The 23,813-nt window shown below is 38.1% G+C and overlaps 1 protein-coding gene across 1 annotated transcript in view; it reads left to right on the top strand.

The window, feature by feature from the left end:
- OXCT1 (3-oxoacid CoA-transferase 1) overlaps positions 1-23,813 on the top strand; it is a 123,287-nt gene that overhangs the window by 57,018 nt on the left and 42,456 nt on the right. Inside the window, exons 9-14 of the mRNA XM_032851979.1 lie at positions 1,960-2,067; positions 3,322-3,436; positions 6,328-6,422; positions 8,072-8,120; positions 13,959-14,031; positions 14,640-14,715. Coding sequence (XP_032707870.1) covers positions 1,960-2,067; positions 3,322-3,436; positions 6,328-6,422; positions 8,072-8,120; positions 13,959-14,031; positions 14,640-14,715 — 516 coding nt within the window. The remainder of the gene's footprint in view (positions 1-1,959; positions 2,068-3,321; positions 3,437-6,327; positions 6,423-8,071; positions 8,121-13,958; positions 14,032-14,639; positions 14,716-23,813) is intronic.

Raw genomic sequence — 23,813 nt, 5'->3', positions numbered from 1 at the left:
TGAATAATGAATCTTCATATATATCCTCAGGATAATGGGTTAATGTATAAACAAATTTTTTTAAGTTTGGACCTCTCTGAAGGCTTGAATTAAATAAATAAAATAAATAAAATAAAAATATGAATGAACTCGAATGGCTACAAGTTCCAACTCCTTGAAGTAGTAGTGATAATGCCTTGTGGCTCTGCATTTCCTATATCCACCTGCTCTTTACCTGGTCACCACCTTAAGTGGCACAAAGGTCCTGGGGGGAGGATACAGATTCCAGGGTGGGGAATCCTATGCCTTCTCTAGAGCTAGATTCTCAGACAAATGCGGATATGCATCTCTACCTACTATTTCAAGTTTGTTGCCTACATGACTCTTACTTGGAGCAGTGCTGTTTGGGAACAGTGCATCATAACAAAATGACTCTTGTATCCCCTGGTATTATTTCATTGGAGGAGGAGTATGGTATGTGTGTACAGGGTAAAATAGCATAAAAAGTGCTACTTGACCTCAAAACTTCCAGAGAGTTCGGTTGTTAGTGTGGGAGGCATGTTTACTACAACTCAGCTTGCACAAGTTAGTTCATTTAAGCAAATAGTTCTTTGCTTTGGATATGGTTATATTGAACTGAGCACCCAACCATCTTCAAGATAATATTTTTTCTTGGCCCCAGAAAGGTAAATCTTTGACCCCAACAACACTGACCTTAGTTTTTGTTTTTGTTTTTTTTTTTAAGATTTTTTTTTTAATTTATTCGACAGAGAGAGAGAGAGAGAGATCACACGTAGGCAGAGAGACAGGCGGAAGCAGGCTCCCCGCCCAGCAGAGAGCCCATGTGGGGCCCGACCCCAGGACCCTGGGACCACGACCCGAGCCGAAGGCAAAGGCTATAACCCACTGAGCCACCCAGGCGCCCCAACCTTAGTTTTTCTTGATCATTGTTATTCTGAGGTTCTTTTTATATTGATATAAAAATACTATTTTGTCTTTTTTTAATGAATTATAAAATAGCAGACTAACTTGGAGCTTTTCATACTGCTGTAAAATGCCCTTTTGCTCTGTGAATGACTTTAATTCTAATTACATTGAGTATTTCTAGTTATTAGTTAGTATTTCCTTTTTGAATTTCCATATTGAAATTAAGATTTGTCTTTAAGTAAAATTATTTCAGCAATTGCAGTTCTTTCATGATCCTAGGAAGCTAATAACAGAAATAATTAAAAACTGTTACAAATGGCATTTGTATCTATATTTAAAAAGCTCTTCAATTGACCAAGCAGATGTTGGTACAGATTTTTGTCTTTGATATGATAAATCTTCCATTAATTTTGAAAATCTGGGTTTAAGGGATATGCTTTCAAGTTTTGAGCTGCAATTTGTGAAAGTTCAAGCAGCTGTACTGAGAAACCATTTGACAAATTTGTAACTGAGACTCTTTTAGGCAAAGACTAAGTTATGGAGCTTTGTGTTCCTGTATGTTATGTTCAGACATAAGTATTTGAATTTCTTCTTTTTTTGTGGGTCGAGAAGTGTGTGTGTAATATATTGTCTCTTTTTGATACATATATGTGTGTGTGTGTGTGTGTGTGTGTGTGTGTATTATTTTTTTAAAGATCCATTGATTTGAGAGAGAGGGAGGGAGGTAGAGAGAGAGAGAGCGCGCGAGCGAGCATGGGGGGAAGGGCAGAGGGAGAGAAGAGAGAGAATCCCAAGCAGATTCCCTGCCTAGTGTAGAGCAGGACGCTGGGCTCCATCTCACAACCTAGAGATCACAACCTGAGCCGAAATCAAGAGATGGATGCTTAAGCAACTGAGCCACCCAGGTGCGCATATATACACACACATATATATATATATTTACATTGTATATATAATCTAAATTGGAGGTAGCAACGCATATACTTCACTTTTTTAAGAATTAAGCTCTCAGTATTTAATTTTTTTTTTTTTTTTTTTTTTTTTTTTGCCTAGGTTGAAGAAATTGTGGATATTGGATCATTTGCCCCAGAAGACATCCATATTCCTAAGATCTATGTACATCGCCTTATAAAGGGAGAAAAATATGAGAAAAGAATTGAGGTAATTGACTTAGTTTCTTTGTTAGCAGTTATAAATCCGATTATCAGAGATATGTGCCCCTGGAGCCATTCCAGATGATAAGGAATTAGAACTGAATGGAAAGTCTTGCTTTGGATCTTAATAGGAGCTTCTCCTGTGTCCATCCTAAGGGAACATGATCATCTATGTTATTGTCCAGTCCAACAGTGATTGTGTTTACCAAATATATATCACCAAGTTATGTGACATACGTGACATCTCTGGGCTGTGTTTTCAGGCTTCTGTAACTGACTTAATTTACAATGCATAGTTTTGACTGGCTGTCCTAGGGTAGAGAAGGTTTTAGCTCTGCTGGACTTAATGTTTGATTATTCAGAAATGTCTATCTTAGAATTGCTTTGCACTTTTTAAGTCCAGAATGTCATTCCCATTAGCATCAGGCTCTGGGCAGCTGGTGGATATGAGATCATGGCAATGAGTAGGTACCAGGAGCAGTGGAAGTATTCTAAGGCTACTGAGAGCATAAAGAATGTTCAGTTGGGCCAGAATCGAGATTCACAACTGTCTCGGGAACAGCAACAGAATGGACGACATCCAGTAGGAGATACTGGGCAATCAGAGATACCCTCAGCTGTGTGTCAAACAAAGACATTTTGTAATCTAATACTAATGTTAGGGGGGCTAGGGAGAAAGGATGTGGGACATTTGCAAATAGAAAGCAGAGTCTATGTCAAGGAGATTTAGTAATGGAAGTAGTTTCCTGGCTGATTTCTGGATATTTTTATGATTCCCGTGATGCACTTGTAGCAAAACCAGCCCAGACTCTGCAAGTGGAAATATGCACTTGGCAGTAGCAACACCTGGTAAAAATATTCTGGCAGCCCTGCAAAAACAGAGTCCCAAGGTCTTTTCATTTTCTTTGTTCTGGCTCAATCCTTGAGCCCCTGAGAATTCAGTTTCAGAAGTCTTGAGGATCCTAGCAGTAGCAGTCCGCGTGGCAGTAGCAGAGGGATTATTTGCTTCAGAAAACCAGAATAGAACAAGTAGATCTTCTTCAAGCAAATCCGACCTCTTTCACTTCCTAAAAAATGATTTTGGTCATCAAACACCACCCATGTTATTCTTTAAAAAATATAACCCTATTATATTACAGATTTGTCTAATAGTAGTAATGAGAGAGACTTCAATTTTTTCCAGTAAAATTCTATATTTCAGCAGTGATAAAATACAAGGTATACCTCAACCATGAATAATTTATTTCTGTTTATTTTAAAGCGTCTATCGGTCCGGAAAGAGGAGGATGTAAAAACCAAATCTGGTAAACCTGGAGATAATGTGAGGGAGCGTATCATCAAGCGGGCAGCTCTTGAATTTGAGGATGGCATGTATGGTATCCTTTTATCTGTCTGGGGCTGGGCGCAGACATGGCCCTCACTTTTTCTGTATTCATCAGGCTACTAGGCCTCCTGCATAGTGATTCTTTTCTAGTCTGCTGTAACTTTTAAAGCAATGAATCAATTTTTACAAAATGTGGCATATAACCTAAAGATATTGAAGTATATAAAATTGGAATTATAATCTGTTTGCCTTCTTGAAACAAAATGGCAACCAAAATTTGCTTAGCTATTTTATAATATACAATGGATTTCTAATGTACAATTTGGCATTTTGCTAAAGGTTATTAGGAAAAGAGATTACCCAAGATGAGGTTTCAAATCTCAGAAGTACTAGTTATAACAGTGCTATTTGCTTTCTCTGTGTTCTGACATTTGCATACTCATTGAAACATAAGATCCAACTTCTTAACAACCCCTGTTTCCTTTGGCAAGGGTCCCATGAGTGCACCCTTCTATGTCTAACGCTTTGTAAGGGTATTCAATGAATGATTCAAATCCTGCTTTAGATACTTTGTCAAAAAAAAAAAAAAAAGGTAGGTTGAGATAATTCAGTACAGTTACCATTCAGTTTTTAATGTGTTTAACAGTGAGTCTCTTTGCCATTTTGCTGATTTTCAATGCATCAAACATTGAACTATACAATAACAAATACTGCATAAAATACAAATAGTGTTTGATAAAATAAATACTTGTTGAGTAGTAAATACACAAAAGCCATACTTAAAGGCCTAAAGGCATACTTAAAGTTCCTAAAAGAGAATCTAGAAACATGATAACTGTCTTCATTCTGCGAGCTTCCCCCAACCATGAATATCCTCTTTCAGACTGATCCTGACTGGGGAAACTCTCTGTTTCTACTTTATTTTTACTTCCACCACCTCATTTTTCTTTTTTTTTCCAGTTTATACCTTGTGTTATAGTGAGAACTCACATGGGGGAGGAAAATATAATAGCACCTCTCTTTACCTCTGATATCAGCAAGATAGAGCATCAGCCAAGTTAACTGAGCAGGTAAAACCTAGGCCCTGGGTTTTCTAATGACCATCAGTCAGTTGTTTTCCCACTGACATTTAAATACTGACTGTATGATACCACTAATTTTAGATAGTAATGGCTTCTAGGTGTTCTTTATTTGCTGTTATTATATTGCCTATGAAAAATATTTGCAAGTTAGTTCATATAAATGGTCTTTCCATTCCACCCACTTTTTTTCAACCCAGAGTACCCAGACTTCTTTATCCCTGGCATATTTGACCTACTAAAAAGCACTGAATAACTGAAAAAATTATAGGATATGATGGAAGAATTCAGGTAAGAAGCTTGTCATTGGGGTTGCCCTTATCTAAAATATTTGCTCATAATGAAATTAATATCTCAATGTGATCTGTATATCACTGTGAGAAATGAAGTACAAACAACACTGTACTAGATTGTGATCTGGTAAGAAATGAACCAAGGAGCTATTGTCAGAGCTGCTTAGAATTACTGTGTCTACAAGCAGTGTCTTGGTTCATTGACATCTTGCTAGCCTTCATAGTCTATAATATTGCAGCACATACAAACCTTTTTTTTTCTGGCTCTGATTCACAAAGATCTCACTGTTCCTGGAATCTCATCAGAGTGCCATGATTCTTTGTTCTAATTCTAAGGCCAGTCCTGTAGTCTGGGGTGGTCGTGTACAGTATAGACAACAGTTTCAGGCAGTGTGGGTATCTCTGATCTGATCAGCCTGTTTGTGTTGAGAGGCAAGTTTAAATCTACACCATTATACAAATCAGGACCCAATTTTGATCATTTGAGGAATAAGAGTCAAACTCTCAGCCCTTCAATGGACAAATGAATGTAGAAGATATGGTCCATATATACAATGGAGTATTATGCCTCCATCAGAAAGGATGAATACCCAACTTTTGTATCAACATGGACGGGACTGGAGGAGATTATGCTGAGTGAAGTAAGTCAAGCAGAGAGAGTCAATTATCCTATGGTTTCACTTAGTTGTGGAGCATAAGGAATAACATGGAGGACATTGGGAGATGGAGAGGAGAAGTGAGTTGGGGGAAATCGGAGGGGGAGACGAAGCATGAGAGACTGGGCTCTGAGAAACAAACTGAGGGTTTTGGAGGGGAGAGGGGTGGGTGTTGGGTGAGCCTGGTGGTGGGTATTATGGAGGGCACTTATTGCATGGAGCACTGGGTGTGGTACATAAACAATGAATCTTGGAACACTGAAAAAATAAATTAAAAAAAAAAAAACAACTCTCAGCTCTGTGATGCCTTAGCTCAGCTACTTTTTATATGGTCTGTTATATTCACTGAAACTTAGCCACCTCCTCCATCTTCTTTATATCTTAGAGAAGATTCAGTTACCAATGAACGTTATCTCAGTGACTCAAAGGAATCATTGCGGTTTTAGACAGACCTTTTGGTATTAGAAAACTTCCGTTTTAATTTAAAAATGATACCCCTTTTTGAGAATACTAAATCATTGTTATTTTTAGGTGGAGTTTTGAATAGTGAAAATTACTTTTAAACAAAGGTCAAGTCTTGTTTAATAATGTGTCAGCCATAATAAGTCATAATATACCAGTTCAAATTTGCTGAGCACATTAATGAAAATAAAATGTCTTACAATAAAAATGACCTCTGAATCCACCACTTTGATTCCTTTACAGGAAAGCCTATTAATGTTATTGAAATTAGGGATTTTGTTTTTTAAAAAGATTACCAAATAGCGCCTGGAGAGTGATGGGAGAATATGTTCAGTGATTACATTCAGAGCAAGTGCCTTTAAAGATCAGAAGTTCAGACTTCTATATGTGGCAGATTTATGGCATAATCTTTCTATCTTTTATACGGTGGACCTTAACATCTTTTTTCCCCAGCTAATTTGGGCATAGGAATCCCACTTCTGGCCAGCAACTTTATCAGCCCAAATATCACAGTTCATCTGCAAAGTGAAAATGGAATCCTGGGTTTGGTAAGACAGAAATTAATGTTTTATTTATCCAGTCTCGATAGAAAACGAGATAGTCCATATAGTGAAATCTTGTGAGAGTTGTTAGCTTGAAGTTCCCAGCCTTATTTTTAAGGTAGTTTCCTGACTATCTGGGCTTTCTGGCTGTTCGTCCTGTGCCATCTTGTCAGTGTCTTCCTCCCCTGGTGTGCCTGCTTTAGAGAGACCTCACAGTGTCCTCCTGTTCAGATGAACTTTCTTAACTTTTGTGTGGTTTGACAAGGTAGTGAAGGTCATAAAGAATTCTGTAGTAAACAATGATCTGTAAGACTCTGAATGAGAAACTGAAAAGTAAGGTTTTTACTCGAGGAATAGGGACATGTTTTGACAAACGATTAATTTAAAAAGTTCTTACCTAATTCTCATTTTGAGGCCATGTTGTTCAAAAGGAAAGAATTTTTCTCTTCCTCAAGACTAACCTTCCAGATGAGCTCAACATTCTCACAGAATTTGGATATACTTTTTACTCAGTACTCTAATAATAAGAAATACTTTTGCTTCTTGGATGACATTTTTTACGTAATGTTAACTATGGCAGAGATTATTTATAGTTTGGCCAGTTTATAGGATTTCTAATCTCCTGTTGTTCTGAGTAGACTTTAACTGTTCATGCAATAAAAATTGTGTATATGGAATGGTATATCTAGTCTTTAAAACATAAATAATGGTCAGGAGCATATAGTTGATACTGATTGAGGTGGTAATCATGACCATCTTCAGATGCGCAAAACTGACATGAGTCTGGATAAAAGATTCATGTTGCAGCCACAGAGGGACCAATTCCCTCATTTAGAAGACAAGGGAAATGAGTTGATATATCTTATCCATGGTCAGTGTTTAAAGGGAAAATTTACATAGTCCTAAAATACTAGTTGCCACTTCAGTTTATTTAAACGATACATGTTTGGTCCCTCATTTTGAAAGCATGTTAGAATTTCCTAGCTCAGATTTCCTCACTCATGGTTCTCTCTTATGCCTCCTACCCCTTTTTTCCATTTCTTCGTGTTTTGTTTACTCTATGTTATGTTATGTTATGTTATGAAACAACTCACACCATTCAAGTAATGTAGAGATGCCTTATAAAAATACATACAAAATTAAAAAGCAAAACTGAGAGTAACCAGGCAAAGGGAAAATAAAGGCTTCAAAACTTAGGTGTTGTGAGAAATAAGGTTAGGACTCCAAATTTGAGCCTTTGGGTGCTGCATACCAAAATGATGAAAATTTGCCTCTCTGCAACCCTCTAGTCAAATAAGGCAGCCACTTTGTTTGTGGTCATGGATGCTACCAGGAAGAGTTACAAGTAACATTGACTGCATTGTAGGCACTAAATAATTACTTTTGGTTTTAGTGACCTGTATTTCTAATATTAACATTTCTTTTCAAACTTGGTCATTTCTAGGAAATAATTTTTTATTTATCACAGTTATTAGTGTGGGAAAGACTAATCAATATGAGAAATAGTCATGAACATACTGGAATTATTTTTAGAAGGTTCACCTCAAGTCTTTTGGTAGTACTATCCCAGGGTTTTTAGAGAAGTTATTTATATTATGATTTTAGTGTGTGATTCAGTGAGAAACTTCTTTTACTAACTCAGTGTGCTTTGACAGGGTCCGTATCCACTACAAAATGAAGTTGATGCAGATCTAATCAATGCAGGTAAACTCCCTCACGTGTTTTTCCAGTGTTTTCCTTGGCTATTAATTTAGGTCTCTGCCAAATAAGAGAAAGGAGTTAGGCTTAATTGTCTTGAATGCCTTTTCCTGGAGAGTGCTCCATTGTGTTTTTCACTGTGGAGGGTGTCTCTTCTTTGCCTGGCTTGCTCTTCAGAGATCATCTCTTACTTAGGGAAAAATAAGAAATAGAGAAATTGCAGGTGGGGCTGCATACAATGGCAAGAGCTTTAATGGGTCAACCAGTGAGGGTCCTGCCTATACATAAGGGCACTCCTCAAATGGGGTAATGAGGAGAATTAAAGGAAAGGACCATTTACAAGGGTATGACCAAGATTGAGGGAAACCAGAAAAGGATGGTGAAGTACCACAGGGAGTTATTATCACCCTGAGGTCTTAAGGGACAGCAGTGGGGGAGGGCCACCTAATCAGATCTATGGCCTTTGGTAGAGGAATGCAGCCATCTTGCAGAAACCTGGATGAGGGGTGGAGGTCTTCTCTGCTCAGTCTTCTTCTTGCACCTTCCATTGGCCAATCCCAGGCTGAAATATGTCTGCCTTCTTGTGATGAGAAGGATGACAAGTGGATCCGTAGAGGCAAGAAGAAAAGATTGGCACACTGGTGTTTTTGTTCTGAACAATACTTACTGTCCCCCAGTCATCACTGGAGGAGAAGAGCATCCTTCAGAGGTTCTAGGGTATTTAGAGATGTACTCTGCCCCTAAGTATAACCCAGTGATGTGAGTAATAGGGACTTTTGAACTGGCACTCTAGCCTGTCTTCTCTTATTCCCACATTTATATGCTTTGCCTTTTATTATAAGCCTTTTATTTGACTGTGACATAGAGTTGCTTGTAGCAGCCTCAGAGGAGAAAAAAACCAGGCCAGACCCTTTGGCCATTGTTACCGCCCATGCTTGAGGCAACATTCCCACTTTCTGGGGCTGAAGGTTATTCTTACATTGGGGCTGCTCACAAGAAGCTGATTTTTATACTCTACTGTGATTTTTTTTTTTACCCTTCTTTTACTCTTGAATTCAGACTACCCCCACAAAAGTATTATTCTTACTTCATATTCAAAAATAGTACATGTAAATCTCAGAAGAGCAGCAGTATTAGCTGAACATAAAGGCCAGCTGCCAAGCAGAATTGATGTTTGATACTTAGAATTTTTGGAAGTAAAAACGCTTCTGGTTGAATAGTTGAATTAGCTAACACGACTCAACCCTGAAAGGCCCACTGTGATAAAGCAATGACATTTAACTAAGGCTGTAATTTAATTGTACTGTACCCTTTAGCAATAGCTCATTGATCTGTGAAAATATTTGCTGCTTGGTTTAATTAATTTATGATGTTAGTGAGTTATTTGCAAAATGAATAACTCCATTTTCCACATTTTAGGCCTGAGTTCATAAAACCCACTTTTCCTTGGAAAAGTAGTTAGTCTTTTCAGTGATTATTGGACAGTAGGCATTTTTTATTCCATGAGCTTAAAAGTAGTTCAATCGTAATGAAGCCACTAGTTTTGTTTTTTGTTTTTGTTTTGTTTTTTTAATTTATTTATTTGACAGAGATCAATCACAAGGAGGCAGAGAGGCGGCCAGAGAGAGAAAAGAAGAATCAGGCTCCCCGCTTAGCAGAGAGCCCGATGTGGGGCTCGATCCCAGGACCCTGGGATCATGATCCGAGCCAAAGGCAGAGGCTTTAACTCATTGAGCCACCCAGGCACCCCTGAAGCCACTAGTTTTATATTTTAACTCCTGAAATACCATGTATAATCTTAGACTGCTTTATAAAACAATAATTCATTGCTTTTTGGAAGCCACGTTGCAGATCAGCTTATTAATATTTTAACTCTTTCATCAAAGTTGTGCTTAGGATTTATGTTCCTTTTGACTTTGGAGCTATCTAAATTAGGGGGGAAATACTTTGAGCTAAAGAGCCCAGAATACATATTGGTGATATTCCTGACTCCCCAATTTGGAAGTTACCTGGAAGATCAGCCCCTTCTAAATAATAACCTCAAGGTTATGAAAAAATGAATGACCCCACCTTACAGCACCATTTTGTTTGCAGCATATTTTTTCATACTTATATACCATTTGAATCTCACGTGAAAACTTATTGTACAGATTGGGAAATTGAAGCCCAGAGTAGTGATGTGATGTCCCCAGGATCCCATTGCTAGGGACTGGACTCACACAGTGTCTCCTGGCCTTTTTCTCTACACATTGGAGCTATACCCACTGCTACCCTAAGTTTTAAAAAGGTGGAGAGGGCCATGCTTACAGCAACATTTCAGAGGTTCTGTTAAGATTTGCATTATTCTGATACATTTATGAAATTTCCAATGGGTCTCATGTTTTAGCTATCCTATTAATGTACATTTTGCATTCTTCTCATTTCTTAATTGTTTTCTTTTAGTATGCAATGTTTTAAATGACTTACCTTTGATTAAAACTGCCATAGAAAGAACCACCATGTTAATCTCATATCTCATAAATATCCCTGGCCTCTGCCATGTGCCTCCAGGGCAGTGGTTCTTAGTAAGCAAGTGGGGATATTTGACAATGGGCGGAGACATTTTTGATTGCCGGTGTTATCAACAAGTAGTTGGTAGAGGTCAGGGCTGCTGTTAATTATCCTACAATAACCGAAACAGCCCCCCTCAAAAAGTTATCCAGCTCCAAATGTCAACAATGCCTTCTCTGGAGCCCTTTGTGCCACAACTGAAGAATCGCAGGCCTGCAGACTAAGGCACAAAAGAGTACAGCATTCAGGACCTATCGGATAGTTGCACCTGCCCTTTCCAGCTTTATCTTCACTACACCCTTCAAGGACTCCTGGATCTGTTCTGATCATGACTCAACCGTCCTTCCTCCCTACCTTTGCTCTTCCTGTGCCTATCACCAGAGTTTTTGCTCTGTCCCCTTCTTTTTGCATCCCCATCTCCTTATCAGTAATTTCCTATTGAAATGTGTTATACGCATTCTCAAAGCTCCAGTTCACTTGACCTTCCATGGTTCAGAAATGCCCCCTCCTTTGAACCTATAACATCTAGTGTCTCTCATCTTGCCATGTAATTATTCATGTGTATTTATCTCTCTAGCTGAATAGCATATTCCTTTGGCTTCGGGCAGTGGTTCTCTGAAGTGTGGTACAGCGACAGTGTCACCATCACCAGGGACCTATTAGAAATAGAGATTCTCAGGCCCCATCACAAGCCCACTGAATTCCAAACTCTGGGAATTTGGCTCAGAGATCTGCTCTCCCTGTAATTCTGATGGGTGTTCATGTTTGAGAGCCATTAGTTTAGGGCATCTGTGTGTGGTCTGTAACAGTTTAAGGCACATAGCAGCTGTTTACTTGATGTTGAGTAAACCACATGTTAAATCATGAGCCAAAGGACTCAGTAGCTATGAAATTGAATAACCATGTTTGCCCAAATATCATGAAAGGATCTAGACACATGCAGAGAAAAACTGGAGGAAACAGAAATCAATCAGGAATAGTCAAATAAGAAAATTCTTATTCTTTAAGATATTGATTGTATGTTGATTACAGTTATTTCTTGACCAGATTTGGGCATCATATTTGAAAAACATGGATTCAACTTTAGGATATCTATTTTTATTTAGATATTGGATGTTTAAAAATACTAACAACTAACTTGGCTTCCAGAGAATGTAATTTATAACACGCCAGAATGTATTAGCAGGTGCCTGACAATAACTATTTTTTATGAGAGTTGTTTTCTGGGCTTAAAACTGTGTTCCAAAATCACATGGGGAGAGCCAGAGCCTCTTACTGATCTCCAAGTTTCCTGTGTCTGGTAAATAATGCCTTCTATGTACTGTCAGCTGGTGGAGATTGCCCTTTAGAAGCCATTGTGATTTAGCACATGGAGAACAAAGAATTGAAATTTTTATGTTTCTCTCCTTTTTTGTCCCTACACATTCTTGGTCCTTGCTTATCCACCTCACAGGACTAGTGAGGAACCGGCTTTGCTAGATATGAAAGTAGTGTTAGGATCAAGTTTAGGGGCACCTGGGTGGCTCAGTCAGTTAATCATTTGCCTTCAGCTCAGGTCATGATCCCGGGGTTGTGGGATGGAGCCCCATGTTGGGCTCCCTGCTCAGTGGGGAGCCTGCTTCCCCTTATCCTCCCCACCTGTGCTGTCTCTCACTATCTCTGTCACTGTCTCTCTCTCTCTCAAATAAATAAATAAAATCTTAAAGAAAAAAAAAGAATCAAGTTTAGTTGTATTACGCCTGTCCTGAAACCTAGAGCTCCCAGGCTGGCTTTTAGCTCTGCTGTATGAGACAGTGGCTGGGTCCTGTAGCATTTATCCCTAGGGGGGTGATGGCACTGTCTCTTTTATAAGTAGGTTTGGAGTGAGGGATAAAAAAATTGGCAATAGTAAAAGCTTGTCTTTGGAGTCTGTTCTCTGTGCCAGGTGCTGTAGTAAGGATTTTGCATGCAATATTTCATTTAATCCTCCAAATTTTATGTGCTACCTAAAAGCCCCTACTGACCACACCAGAAAGTATTTTCCAGACCTTTCATCTTTATAGTACTTTGGAAGATGTGAAAATGTTACCCCTGTTTAGAATCCAACTCCTTTGGGGAGTAAATATTTTAGCATGATATAAATAGCCTCTTTCTCTCTACTTGAGCTCCAGTGGAGAGGGATATTGATAGAGAATTCAGCTTTCAGGCAAGGCTTGAGAAGCTGCGGGTACAGCTGTGTTGCACACCTGGGCGTGATCTGACCACTCTGGTTCGGCTTTACTTTGTTCCAGCCCTGGAATCATAACTTTTCTTCCCCTTCCATTTGACTGCTTTATTACACTGGGATAATGCACGGGGTATTCTCATACAGTTGGCTTTGCTTTGGCAGAGTGGCATGTGGGCACTTTTCTGGTTAAGACTAGAAGCCTCCTCCTCGGCACTGTACACGCAGGAAATGGATCACAAAAAGAAGCTGAAATATACAAGTCAGGTGGTAGGATTGGTTGTGTGGGGACTGCGTGATCTTGGAGAGCTTTCCAGCTCTGAACTTTTTATTATGAGGTATAAGTTTTGGAAGAGGTCTTTCCAAGGGGACCTCTTGGAAGTTACCATTAGATATGTGAACCAGTATTATGATGTTATTCCTTGATCTCATCAAAGTCCTATGATTTTAACAAACAGGAGCAAGAAAGGAAATATGAGGCAGAGAGAGAGAGAGATTAAAAGAAGAGGTTCAGGCCTAATGATATTGTGAAATTAGGGGGCAACTTGCTTTCTAGATCATTTCTTGATTTTTAAGAAACATCTGAGGAGCGTCTTCTGTGTCATTCCTTAGAAGTTGCATTTCTTCCTGCTTGTTCCACGGTCTCCTTGCTCCACTGACTTACAGTAGCGCTGAATTCTGACAAGTGCTTTCCAGGGGCTCCTTTTCCCTCACTCTCATCAGCATTTAGCTGGGGCTTGTGGAGGGAGTGGGGCTGGAGAGAGGTGGGAATGGTTAGAGGTGATGGGGGTGGGGGGAGTGCTTTGTCTGTAGAGAATTTCAAAAACAGTAATAAAATTAAAAGTTGGTCTGCTTTCTGTCATCACCATGCAGGGTCAAATCTGAACAGTGACACTGACTAAATACTCCTCTTCACAGGGCAACAGTTCCCACTGTACCCCACAGCCCCATTGCCACAGCAGTCTGGTTAAAGGGACCTCAGTTCTTTAGGAAACAGAGAAGGTACAGACCTCTCTCTCTATGATTTCCACTCTTAGAAATCTAATAGCTTTTTCTTCTCTTTGCTTCCTTTCTTGTGTATGTGTGTTTAGGCAAGGAAACAGTTACTGTTCTTCCAGGAGCCTCTTACTTCTCCAGCGATGAATCATTTGCGATGATTAGAGGGTATGTAACGACGGAGCCCCCATGTTTCAAATGGCATGGAATGAACTGAGTCATTCCCTGAACGTGTTATCAGGGCTCCGAAACGTAGCCACGTCTCCCAGCCAGAAAATGGTCATGGGCTCATTCAGCTGCACCAAGATAGGAAATTATTCACATTGAGCATTGGGAATTGGAACATTGAGCTCACTGTTATTAAAAGAACCCCCCAAATGGAATATTTATCTATGTGCTGAGAATACTGAAGTAAACATTTTTAAAGTTCTTTCTGAGGATGCGAACATTTTCTACAAAACTGTGTTTTCATTTTCTAGCTAGCGTTTACCTTCAAATCAAGCCACATTACCCCTCACCAGAGGAAACAAACTTACTGTGTACACCTGTTTTTAATTTGTTTTTGGAGACAATATAGGCTATAATTTTTTTTAAAGAACTCTTAATGGTTATTTCTCTACAGCGGCTTGAGCTGATTGATTTGGAAGATCCGGGGTTGGGTGGGAGAAAACAAATTTATTTTGGAGGGCATAGAATTATTTTAATTGCTGGCAATTTCAAGCAAATGGAACACAAAGCTTGTGAAATTTGCTTTATATTTCCTTTTTCTCTCTCAGGGGACATGTCAATCTAACAATGCTAGGAGCAATGCAGGTTTCCAAATACGGTGACCTGGCTAACTGGATGATACCTGTAAGTAGACATTTTTCTTCTGAATTAAGCGTGGGTCAGCATAATTATTTTTTAAGAAAAATCTTGTTGAATTGCTATGAGAACGCAGCATAATTATTATAAAAATAAGGAAATATTTTAATAATATTTAATATTTTAGTCAAATTTTGGTAAAGCAGCTACTGAGAACTATTTGGCTTTACTTGTTTACTGTGTAGTTGGAACTAAAAAGGTGGGATCAGGGCCAAAACATAATTTTCCATAAGGAACAGAGATCTGGGGAAGATGAAAAATAAATGGGTTAATTCTGATAAAAATAAGGAATACCAGTATTTGTTATAGCTAAATTTTTATAACCAGAAAGAACAATTAACAAGTTCATTAATTTTGTGTTGATGCTCTATTTTGTTATTCATGGTGATTAAAGACCTTTCTTGATTGGTTGATCATGTGACCTCATAAGTAATCAATCACATTGTCTTCTGTTAGGGAATATAGAACTTGTGATGTTTAAACATGCTTGTAAAATGCAGTTTTCATTTACTAATGGCTTAAATCAAGGAAAAACCACTTACAATCAGCTTTGGAGAAAGGACTGTAATCAGTTGACTTAATTTATGACTGTGGTTTGTTACGTTCCAGGTTGTTGCTTTGTGATATGCGTATGGAAACAAGAAATAATGCATGTCCATGAGTATGAGCTCATTTTGGCTGGTGGCTCAAGTTACTCTTTCTGTGTGTATACTTAAGGGTTTCTGTGATATTTCTGTATCGTCAGCTAAAAGGAGTTTAAGTAACTGGTGCTGATGTTCTATGATTTGAAAGTTTTTCTGAAATCTCTTAGGTTTTTTTTCTCTAGTAATTTTTTGAGGAAGGTGGATTAATATAGTTGATGACAATGTCAGAGAGCTCTTTTGATCTAATATACCATGAAATATTATTTTAAACTTTGAATAATTATTAAAGCCCTGGTTCTCAAACTTGCTTGCATATTAGAATCACATGACAGTTTTAAAAAATATTGACTGCTGGGTCCCACTCCCAGAATTTCCACTTTACTTAGTATGGGATATAGCCTAGCTGGCTACTGGCTGGCTCAGTCAGTAGAGCATGCTGCTCTTGATCCTTGGGGTCATGAGTTCAAGCCCCACATTAGGGATAGAGTTTACTTAAAATAATAATAATGAAAAAAAGTATAAGGGAGAAATATCACTGAACCATTAATGGTAAGAACCCTTAGCAGATCATGGAATATGTTGTTATTTTAGTTTTAAAATGTTTATCATTCTAAATCAGCCATGGTTATAAGAGTTGGCAGCCTTTGAAGGCTTCAGAGGAATTAGGGAGGATCTCCTGAATGTTGTATAGTGAATCAGATTAACAATTTATGGGAATACTTACTTGTGTAGAGAATCAGAATATATATCTGTTTTCAAATTTTTTTAAAAGGCCATATGGAGTAAAAGGAGTTAAAAATATAAGCCCTGGGTTCTAGCCCTGACTCTACCCAGTAATCAGTGTGATCTTGAACATGTCACTTAAACTCTTCTGGTTAAAGCATCCCAATCTATAAAATGAGGATTTGAGACTAGATGATTTCAGATGTCCTGTCTGGCTCTCATACCTTGGTGGGTAAGAGCAAGGGCCCTGTAGTGAGACAGATGTAGGTTGAAACCCAATTTTTGTGCCTTGCTAGCAGTGTAAATGAGGCAGTTGCCTACATTTCTTCATCTGTATAATGGGAATGATAGAATACTACCTACTGTATAATAGGATTATATAAAGGAATAAATGATACAATGTATACAAAGTACATATCACTTTACGTATGATGTATATGAGCTTGACATAGAGTACAAGCTAAATGCTTATTATTATTTGACAAGTTAACAATGAAAATTGGGGGTACCTGGCAGAGAAGGGAATAGAATTAGTTACTATGAACAGAAACAATCTAGTTTTAAATACGTCTGTTTCTCTGGACTGTTAACAAGTTTTGAAATCAGTTTGCACAGTGGTCATTAGTATGGAGCAGAAACATGTTCAACACATTTTGCCTTGTCCAACACATGGGCATTTTTAAAAAGTCAGTATATGTTTTGTTTATATTATGGTTTAGCGCACAGGGAGGCTAGAAGCTCTTACAGAGTATATATCCTGTATTCCTGTGTAGGAAATACATTTTTCAACATGTATCACTTTTTTACATATCCTGTGGGGATTCCTGTGAGTGACTAAAATATCAGTGTTTGTTACTTTATAATTTTCTTAATACTCTCAGAGCTCATGTGTTTCCAAATGACTGGACCTAGTAGAACGGTGACAGAGAACTCTGGAGTTCTGAAGAAACAAAAACTAAACATAAAAAAGTGTTCTGTGTCTGGTTCTATTCTTTTGGTAGTGGAAGTTGGTAGTGTCATTTCTTTTTTCTTTCTTTCTTTTTTTTTTTTTTTTTGAGAGAGAAAGAACTCGAGAAGGGGGTATGGGGAAGGGCAGAGGGAAAGGGAGAGAGAGAATCTTGAGCGGGCTCCATGGCTAGCTTGGAGCCCAACACTGGGTTCAATTTCATAACCCCGAGATCATGACCTGAGCCGAAACCAAGAGCTGGATGCTTGATTTCCTTGGACCTGAGCCACCCAGGCACCCTGGTAGTGTTATTTCTGATGAGCTTCTCTTTTGTTCCTTTAATAACTGATAAACATTCCTTGGATTCTTCGTGTGTGATGCATAGTGGATATTTTGGCTCTTTCGAATGCAAAATAGGTTAAGAATCAAGACCCTGAGCTTTAGCTTGTAATAAACTTGAATTTCAGTTCTCTCCCTAACAGATCATACAATCCAGAGTACATGTTTTTGTTAGGATTAATTGAGAAGAAAATGAAAAGTGGCCGCCAAAAGCACTCCATAAATAGTGGCTATTTTTATCTTCTTCAGTGCTCTGTTGCTTAACATTAGAGAGGAAATATTTGCCTTAAAGTACACTGGCGTGAGCAAGACTATTTTACAGTAGCTGGTACAACCTGCTTATCCTGAGTTCGTATTCAGGTACAAAAATTAAACCCTTTGAGGGCACATTTCTTGCTCTTACTGGTTATGGATAAGATACAGCCTATCCTCTTTATATAAAGTTTCAGTGAGAAATCTATTTCTCTTTGTCCCAAAGATTTATGTTGATTATTAAAATTCAGATATATTTTTATTGCAAGATCTGGCAGTTAAGCTGAAAAGTTCAGCTTTATTATATCATTTTTCATTTACTTTTATCTTTTTAGTCAGTGGAATAATCTTTCAGAGGCTGTAAAGCCTTGAGTTTCTCTGCATCATGGTATCCTCATCAATTACCATGATGTCAGATTACAGTAAACATTGTGCTTTTAAGGCAGGCAAATGGTATGGATACTCTTCGTCTCATCCTTTCATAGCTTCTTAGTATGAGGTGTTTGTCTCCTGTACACAGAGTTTTAAAAATTCTGCCCTGAACATCCAAAGAGAGAATGTGACCAAATAGTCATTGGCTCCTTTAAGTTCTCTGATTATTGTGATGACGGTAAAACCCCAGGCAAGCTATGAAAATGTAGACAGATGTGTAGCCCTTTGAATCTGCATTCAGAACTGCTCTGGCTTTCCTAATGCCTATTTTTGGAAAACAGCTGCCATAGATTATTGACTTGTGAGGGGAAGCAGATGTGTATGAGCGGTGATGGGAACTAGCTACAGAAAACGTGCAACCACGGCCGACTGGCCACGGCTGCTGTATGTGAGCGATACGACAGCCAAGGGCTTGCCCCTTCTGCATGGGGAGAATTGAAACAAGGGAGTCTTAAGGCAAAGGAAAACAGGATGTATTTTGTTTGTTTTTCCTTCGCATTTTAAAAATTTCTTTGTACATTTTAAAAGAAGAAATACAAGTGGGTGTGGTCATGTATGCTAGATGTATGAGTGCACAAAATTGGTTTGGTATTCTAGTTGTGTCTTTTTAAAATAAAGCTAACTCTAGTCTTCTGTTTGTACAACGAAGGAGGTTTGTGTTCAAGATTTAACCAATGTGATGTCAATGATACCTCAGTAAAGTTAGGAAAAAGTTAGAAAATTAAAAAAGGATTTAATCTAGTGGTTTAATTGCATACAATATAGTCTAAATATTAAATCCACAGTTACAGATACAGAAATACAAAAATTAAAGTACAGATATAAACACGCAGATACAGAGCTGGATTTAACACACTTGTCTTGTTCTACAAACCGGAAATAAGGAAAATGGCAGAGAAAATATGTATGTGTGGTATTATGCTTTTATAGTTACTCAGTAATATGTTTGCCATCTTAGTGTAATGTAGTGGGAAGTGTACAGAATTTTGGGATTAGACCTAGGCTTAAATACTGGCTCTGTCACTTATTGGTGGTATAGCACATCATTTTATAAAATGATACTGGTTAACTCATATGCTGTTCTGGGGATTAAACTAGTTAATTCAGCAAATATTAGGCATGTATTAAGGGCCGTGTACTGTTCTTGCCTCTTAAAGTTGAAGCAGTTAACAAAAGACATGAAATCCTCTGCAGTTGGGAGCTGATGTTCTAGCGGGCTCCACACATATGGCCCATGTGCTGACTATGGCCCACTGCCTCTTTTTGAAATAAAGTTTTACTGGAACATAGCCACATCCATTCATTTGTGTATTATCTGTAGCTGCTTTTGTGCTGCAACAGCAGGGTTGAGTAATTTCAACAGAGACTGTATGGACTGCAAATCCTAAAATAGTTACCATGTAACATTGCACAAAGAAGCTTGCCAGCTCCTGCCTTAGATCACTGGTTTGAAACCTTTCTTATTTTCTAATATAAACAAGTAATGCTATTAATTTCTCTCTGTGCACAGTCTTAGTGATATCTCACAAATTTTTATATATTGTGCTTTCATTTTCAGTTCACTTTTCTTCAAAATATTTGCTCATCTCCCTTTGTGATTTTTTTCTGTGACTTGGTTATTTGGAAGTATGTCATTTCACTTCCAGATACTTGGTGATTTTCCACATAACTTTGTTAATTTCTAGTTTAGTTGTCTTGAGGTCAGAAAACATACTTTATGTAGTTTCCATCCTTTTAAGTTTGAAATTTATTTATGGCCTAGAATATAGTCTATCTTAGTGACTGTTTCAGCTGTACTAGAAAAGAATATGTATCCTGCTATTGTTGGGTAGAATGTCCTATAACTCAGGTCAAGTAGGTAGATAGCATTGAAGTTTTCTATATCCTATCAGTAATTGAGAAAGGAGTAACGAAATCTTCATCTGTAATTGTGCATTTGGCATTTTCTACTTTCAATTGTATTACCTTTTGCTTTGTATATTTTAGAGTTCCATTATTGGTTGTATTACACAGTTAAGTACACAGTTAAGACTGTTATGCTCTTTTGACGAATTAACCTCAGTCATTATAGCCCACCTTATTTCTGGTAATATTTTGCATTCTGAAGTCTATTGTCTGATACTAATATAGTCACTCTGCATGGTATATATTTTTTCCATTCTTCTACCTGCAGCCTATTAATGTCATTATATTTAAGTGAGATGTATAGTTAATATATAGTTAGGTCTTGATCTTTTATCTAGTTTTATCTCTGACCTTTAATTGGAGGTTTATGCCGTTTATATTTATGCGATTATCAACATGTGGGCTTAAATCTATCAGAATATGATTTTTTTGCCATTTGCCTAGCTGATTTTTTTTTTCCTCTATTTTCTTTTGGGTCAGTTAAGCATTTTTTATGATTCCATTTTATCTTCACTATTGACTTATTTTCTTAGGTTTTTTTTTCCAGTGGTTCCTCAAGGGTTTACAATACATACCTTTTACTGATCACAGTCTAAGTAATACCATGTCACTTTACATATAATGTAAGAACCATCCCACTGTAAACTTCTGTTCCGCGCCCTTATCCTGTTTGCTGCTGTTGGTCATACATTTTATTCTGCATTTGTTTTAAACCCCATGATACTTTGATATTTTTGTCCTAAGCATTCAACTCTCTTTTAATGAGATTGAAAATAAGAAAAAAAGTACGTTTTGTATATTTTTATTTTATAATTTATATATAAAAGTTATCTATTGCCCAACATGTTTGCTCTTTCCTACACTTCTCCTTTCCATTGATCCAGATTGCCATCTGATGTTATTGTCCTTCTGCTTGAAGGACCTCCTTTGATGTTTCTTACACTGCAAGTCTTATAGATGTCACTCAGGTTGATTCTTTCAATATTTGCTTTTCAACTTTGCTTTAAGGTTAGTTGAGAGAAGCCTTTAGTTTCAGTGTAGTTAACACCACTACTAATGTGATTTCCTTTTGAGCACTTTACCTGATGCCCCACGTATTACGAGGCCTTTCCCCTCTGGCTAGTAGGAATATGAATTGTTCCCACATCTGTGTGAATTCTGGATATTATTTTGGTTAATACTTCCTGTTGCTTCTTTTCCAGGCCTTGAATAGTTTCTTTTCATATATATGCACATCAGTACGCTGCCAAAGACTTGAAGTGAATCCTTTGAAAATCTTGTGAGCTCTCTCAAATTCTAGTTGACTAGGTCTCTCTGAACCCAGCAAGGTTACTGGGTCCCACTTGGGTTCCCCTCCCTGCACTGGGTTCCTCTTTCTAATCAGTAGGCTGGGGCATTTGTAGGCCTACCTCATTGGTTTTCCTTCTCTCAGAGATCACAGTCCTGTACTGCCTGTTTTCTTATCTGAAAGCTACTCTCTCCTGTATTAATACCATTAATAATATTTTTGAACTTTTGTCTTCATATAGTTCTTAGATGATTTTCTTAGTATAAATTCCTAAAAGTAGAATATGTTGGTCAGTTTTTTAGGGTTTTTGACACATAATGAATTACTTCCCAGAAGAATTATCCCAATTCACGCTCAAACAGTTTTCATTGTGTTACCAGTGCTGGTATCTTTTCTGTTCTATTATTTTGCATTTCTTTAAAAACTGTCATCTAGGACTGTTTAAAGGGCCAGCAGTGCCTTACTCCTCTGCTTTACTCCTCACTTAATCCTCTTCTCTTTTGTTCTGGAGGCCACTCTTTTAGCTTTTAGCAGCTATTACCTCTTATCAAATATTGTTGGGTGCTACTGTCTTTGGTCATTTTAAAGATCACATTGAGGGTGATTGTTCTCTGTGTTAGTGAATGTGTCTGAACAGAGCAGCTGTAACAAGCGTGTGTGTATGTTTTCTGTATCCAATATGTTGAACAAGCTCTACAGGTGGGATGAAATAAAAACAAAGCTATTTTTATCTCCTGTGGTGTCTTTAACTTTAGTTAGGGAAGTTCTCCTTCTGCGTGACATTTCAGCTCATTCTCTGACAATATAGTAACTATCACTTGGTCACTTTAATTCACAAACTCAGTTTTGATTCAAGACTTAAAGAGTCCAGTTCAAAACAATGAACATTGTTTCACCATACGTTTAAAAGTGGCACATCTCCTCTCCCTTTGACTCCCCAGCTAGAGACAAGCCTGGCTGCCTGCATTTGGGAAAGGTTTTGTGTGGTGGTCTGCTTTTTTCTTCCTTGACCTCCTTCCCCAGTTCACTGTTTGGCACCTACCTGGGTAAAAATTCAGGAGAATGAGAAGACAAGGAAATAGGGCAGAAAAGTTCTTACATGGCTGGTAGTGCTACGAGCTGATCCCTTTTTCTGTGCAGGGTCTTTGGAGAGCCCCTTTGCCCCTTCTGTAGCATCTGTCCTGGAGAACAATGGCCGGGTGCTTCTCCTGCAGATCGCGGTTTTCCTGTGGTCTGCTTCACACAGAAATTCTCATTTGCCTCAGCATCCTGTTGAGAAAATGTTAAAGTGTCTTTAGGCTTGTCTTCTTATGACCACACCTGGGAAGCACTCATGTCACGCATTTCTTGTCCACTTCCCCCAGTCACTTCAGGTTTCTCAGGTAGAAGTCTGGTGCCCTGTGCCCCAGTTGTTTCCTGACTCTTCTCCTGGAGGTGGGATGCTCTGGAGTTGTCATCCAGGCTGTGCTGTCATTTGAGTTAGGTGCAAGCAGACACTGCCCGTCTCCTTGTTGCTGGCATAGAGGAAGTAGGACCACAGCACGCTTTTCTTCAAAGTCCTTCACACACAATCCTCTGTGCCTACTAGACTCTGATTTTGCCAATCGTCCTGGGTCTTGGGATTTGTTTTTGACCATTTTCTCTGTAAATTGCGCTTCTGAGATCTGTCTCACATAATGGTATCTCCTAGCTATCATATTCGTACATTCATGAAAAACAAGATAGAAGAAGTTCCGATTTAACATCTGATTACTGGTGCGGTTTCCTTGCTGCTGTAAAGTCTTCCTCTGAGCTCGTATTCGGCTAAGCCTTCATAATACATGTAGGGGTGTGTTCATCTATGGTTTCTGTACATCAGGGCGATCCCCCAGCCTATTCTGTTTACCAGCTGCGCTAGACAGAAAAGAGGACCATGGAAGAACCTATCCACGCTCTGTTTATTCTAACTGGCTAATAAAAACTGACCGATCCCTAGCTGGCAAGGGGTGGGAGAAGAGGAGGAAAAGGAAGGGGAGAGAAGGGGGAGTGTCAGAAAAACAAACAAACAAACAAACAAAAAAACCCAAACTGCTCAGACCCAATGGATGGACCTTTATTTCCTGTGCCAATTTAGAGACCATTTAATGCTTGCAAAATTTCCAAGAAAAAAGAATGATTCCTTCTTGTACAACAATTTAACAAATGAGCATACATTTTTAAAAAGACAAGTTAGTATTTATGAAAATTATTAGAAACATAAGCTGTTTATTATTGCTATTTACTTGGAGACTATATTTAGTTATTCAAAAGTGCTTTTTATCTGTGACTATATGGAAAACATGTTGAAAATTAATCCTTAGTTTTATTATTTATATCCAGTATTTTTTAGGCTAAAAGCATATTTATAGACTAACATGTTTGATACATTAGTTTTATAAGGAATTTTCCTTTTACTTGGAGGGTCCTGCTTGTTGGTGATTAAAAGCTATGATGAAAGTTTAAAAGCCACAGCTAAATTGTAAATCTAAAATTTTCGCAGGGAGGGAACCAATAGCTATTAAGCACATGCCATTGGCCA

This window comes from Lontra canadensis, unplaced genomic scaffold, assembly GCF_010015895.1.
Source record: "Lontra canadensis isolate GAN:19392208 unplaced genomic scaffold, GSC_riverotter_1.0 scaffold5, whole genome shotgun sequence".
In the NCBI taxonomy this organism is placed as follows: Eukaryota; Metazoa; Chordata; class Mammalia; order Carnivora; family Mustelidae; genus Lontra; species Lontra canadensis.
This window is presented reverse-complemented; position numbering and strand designations above follow the sequence as displayed.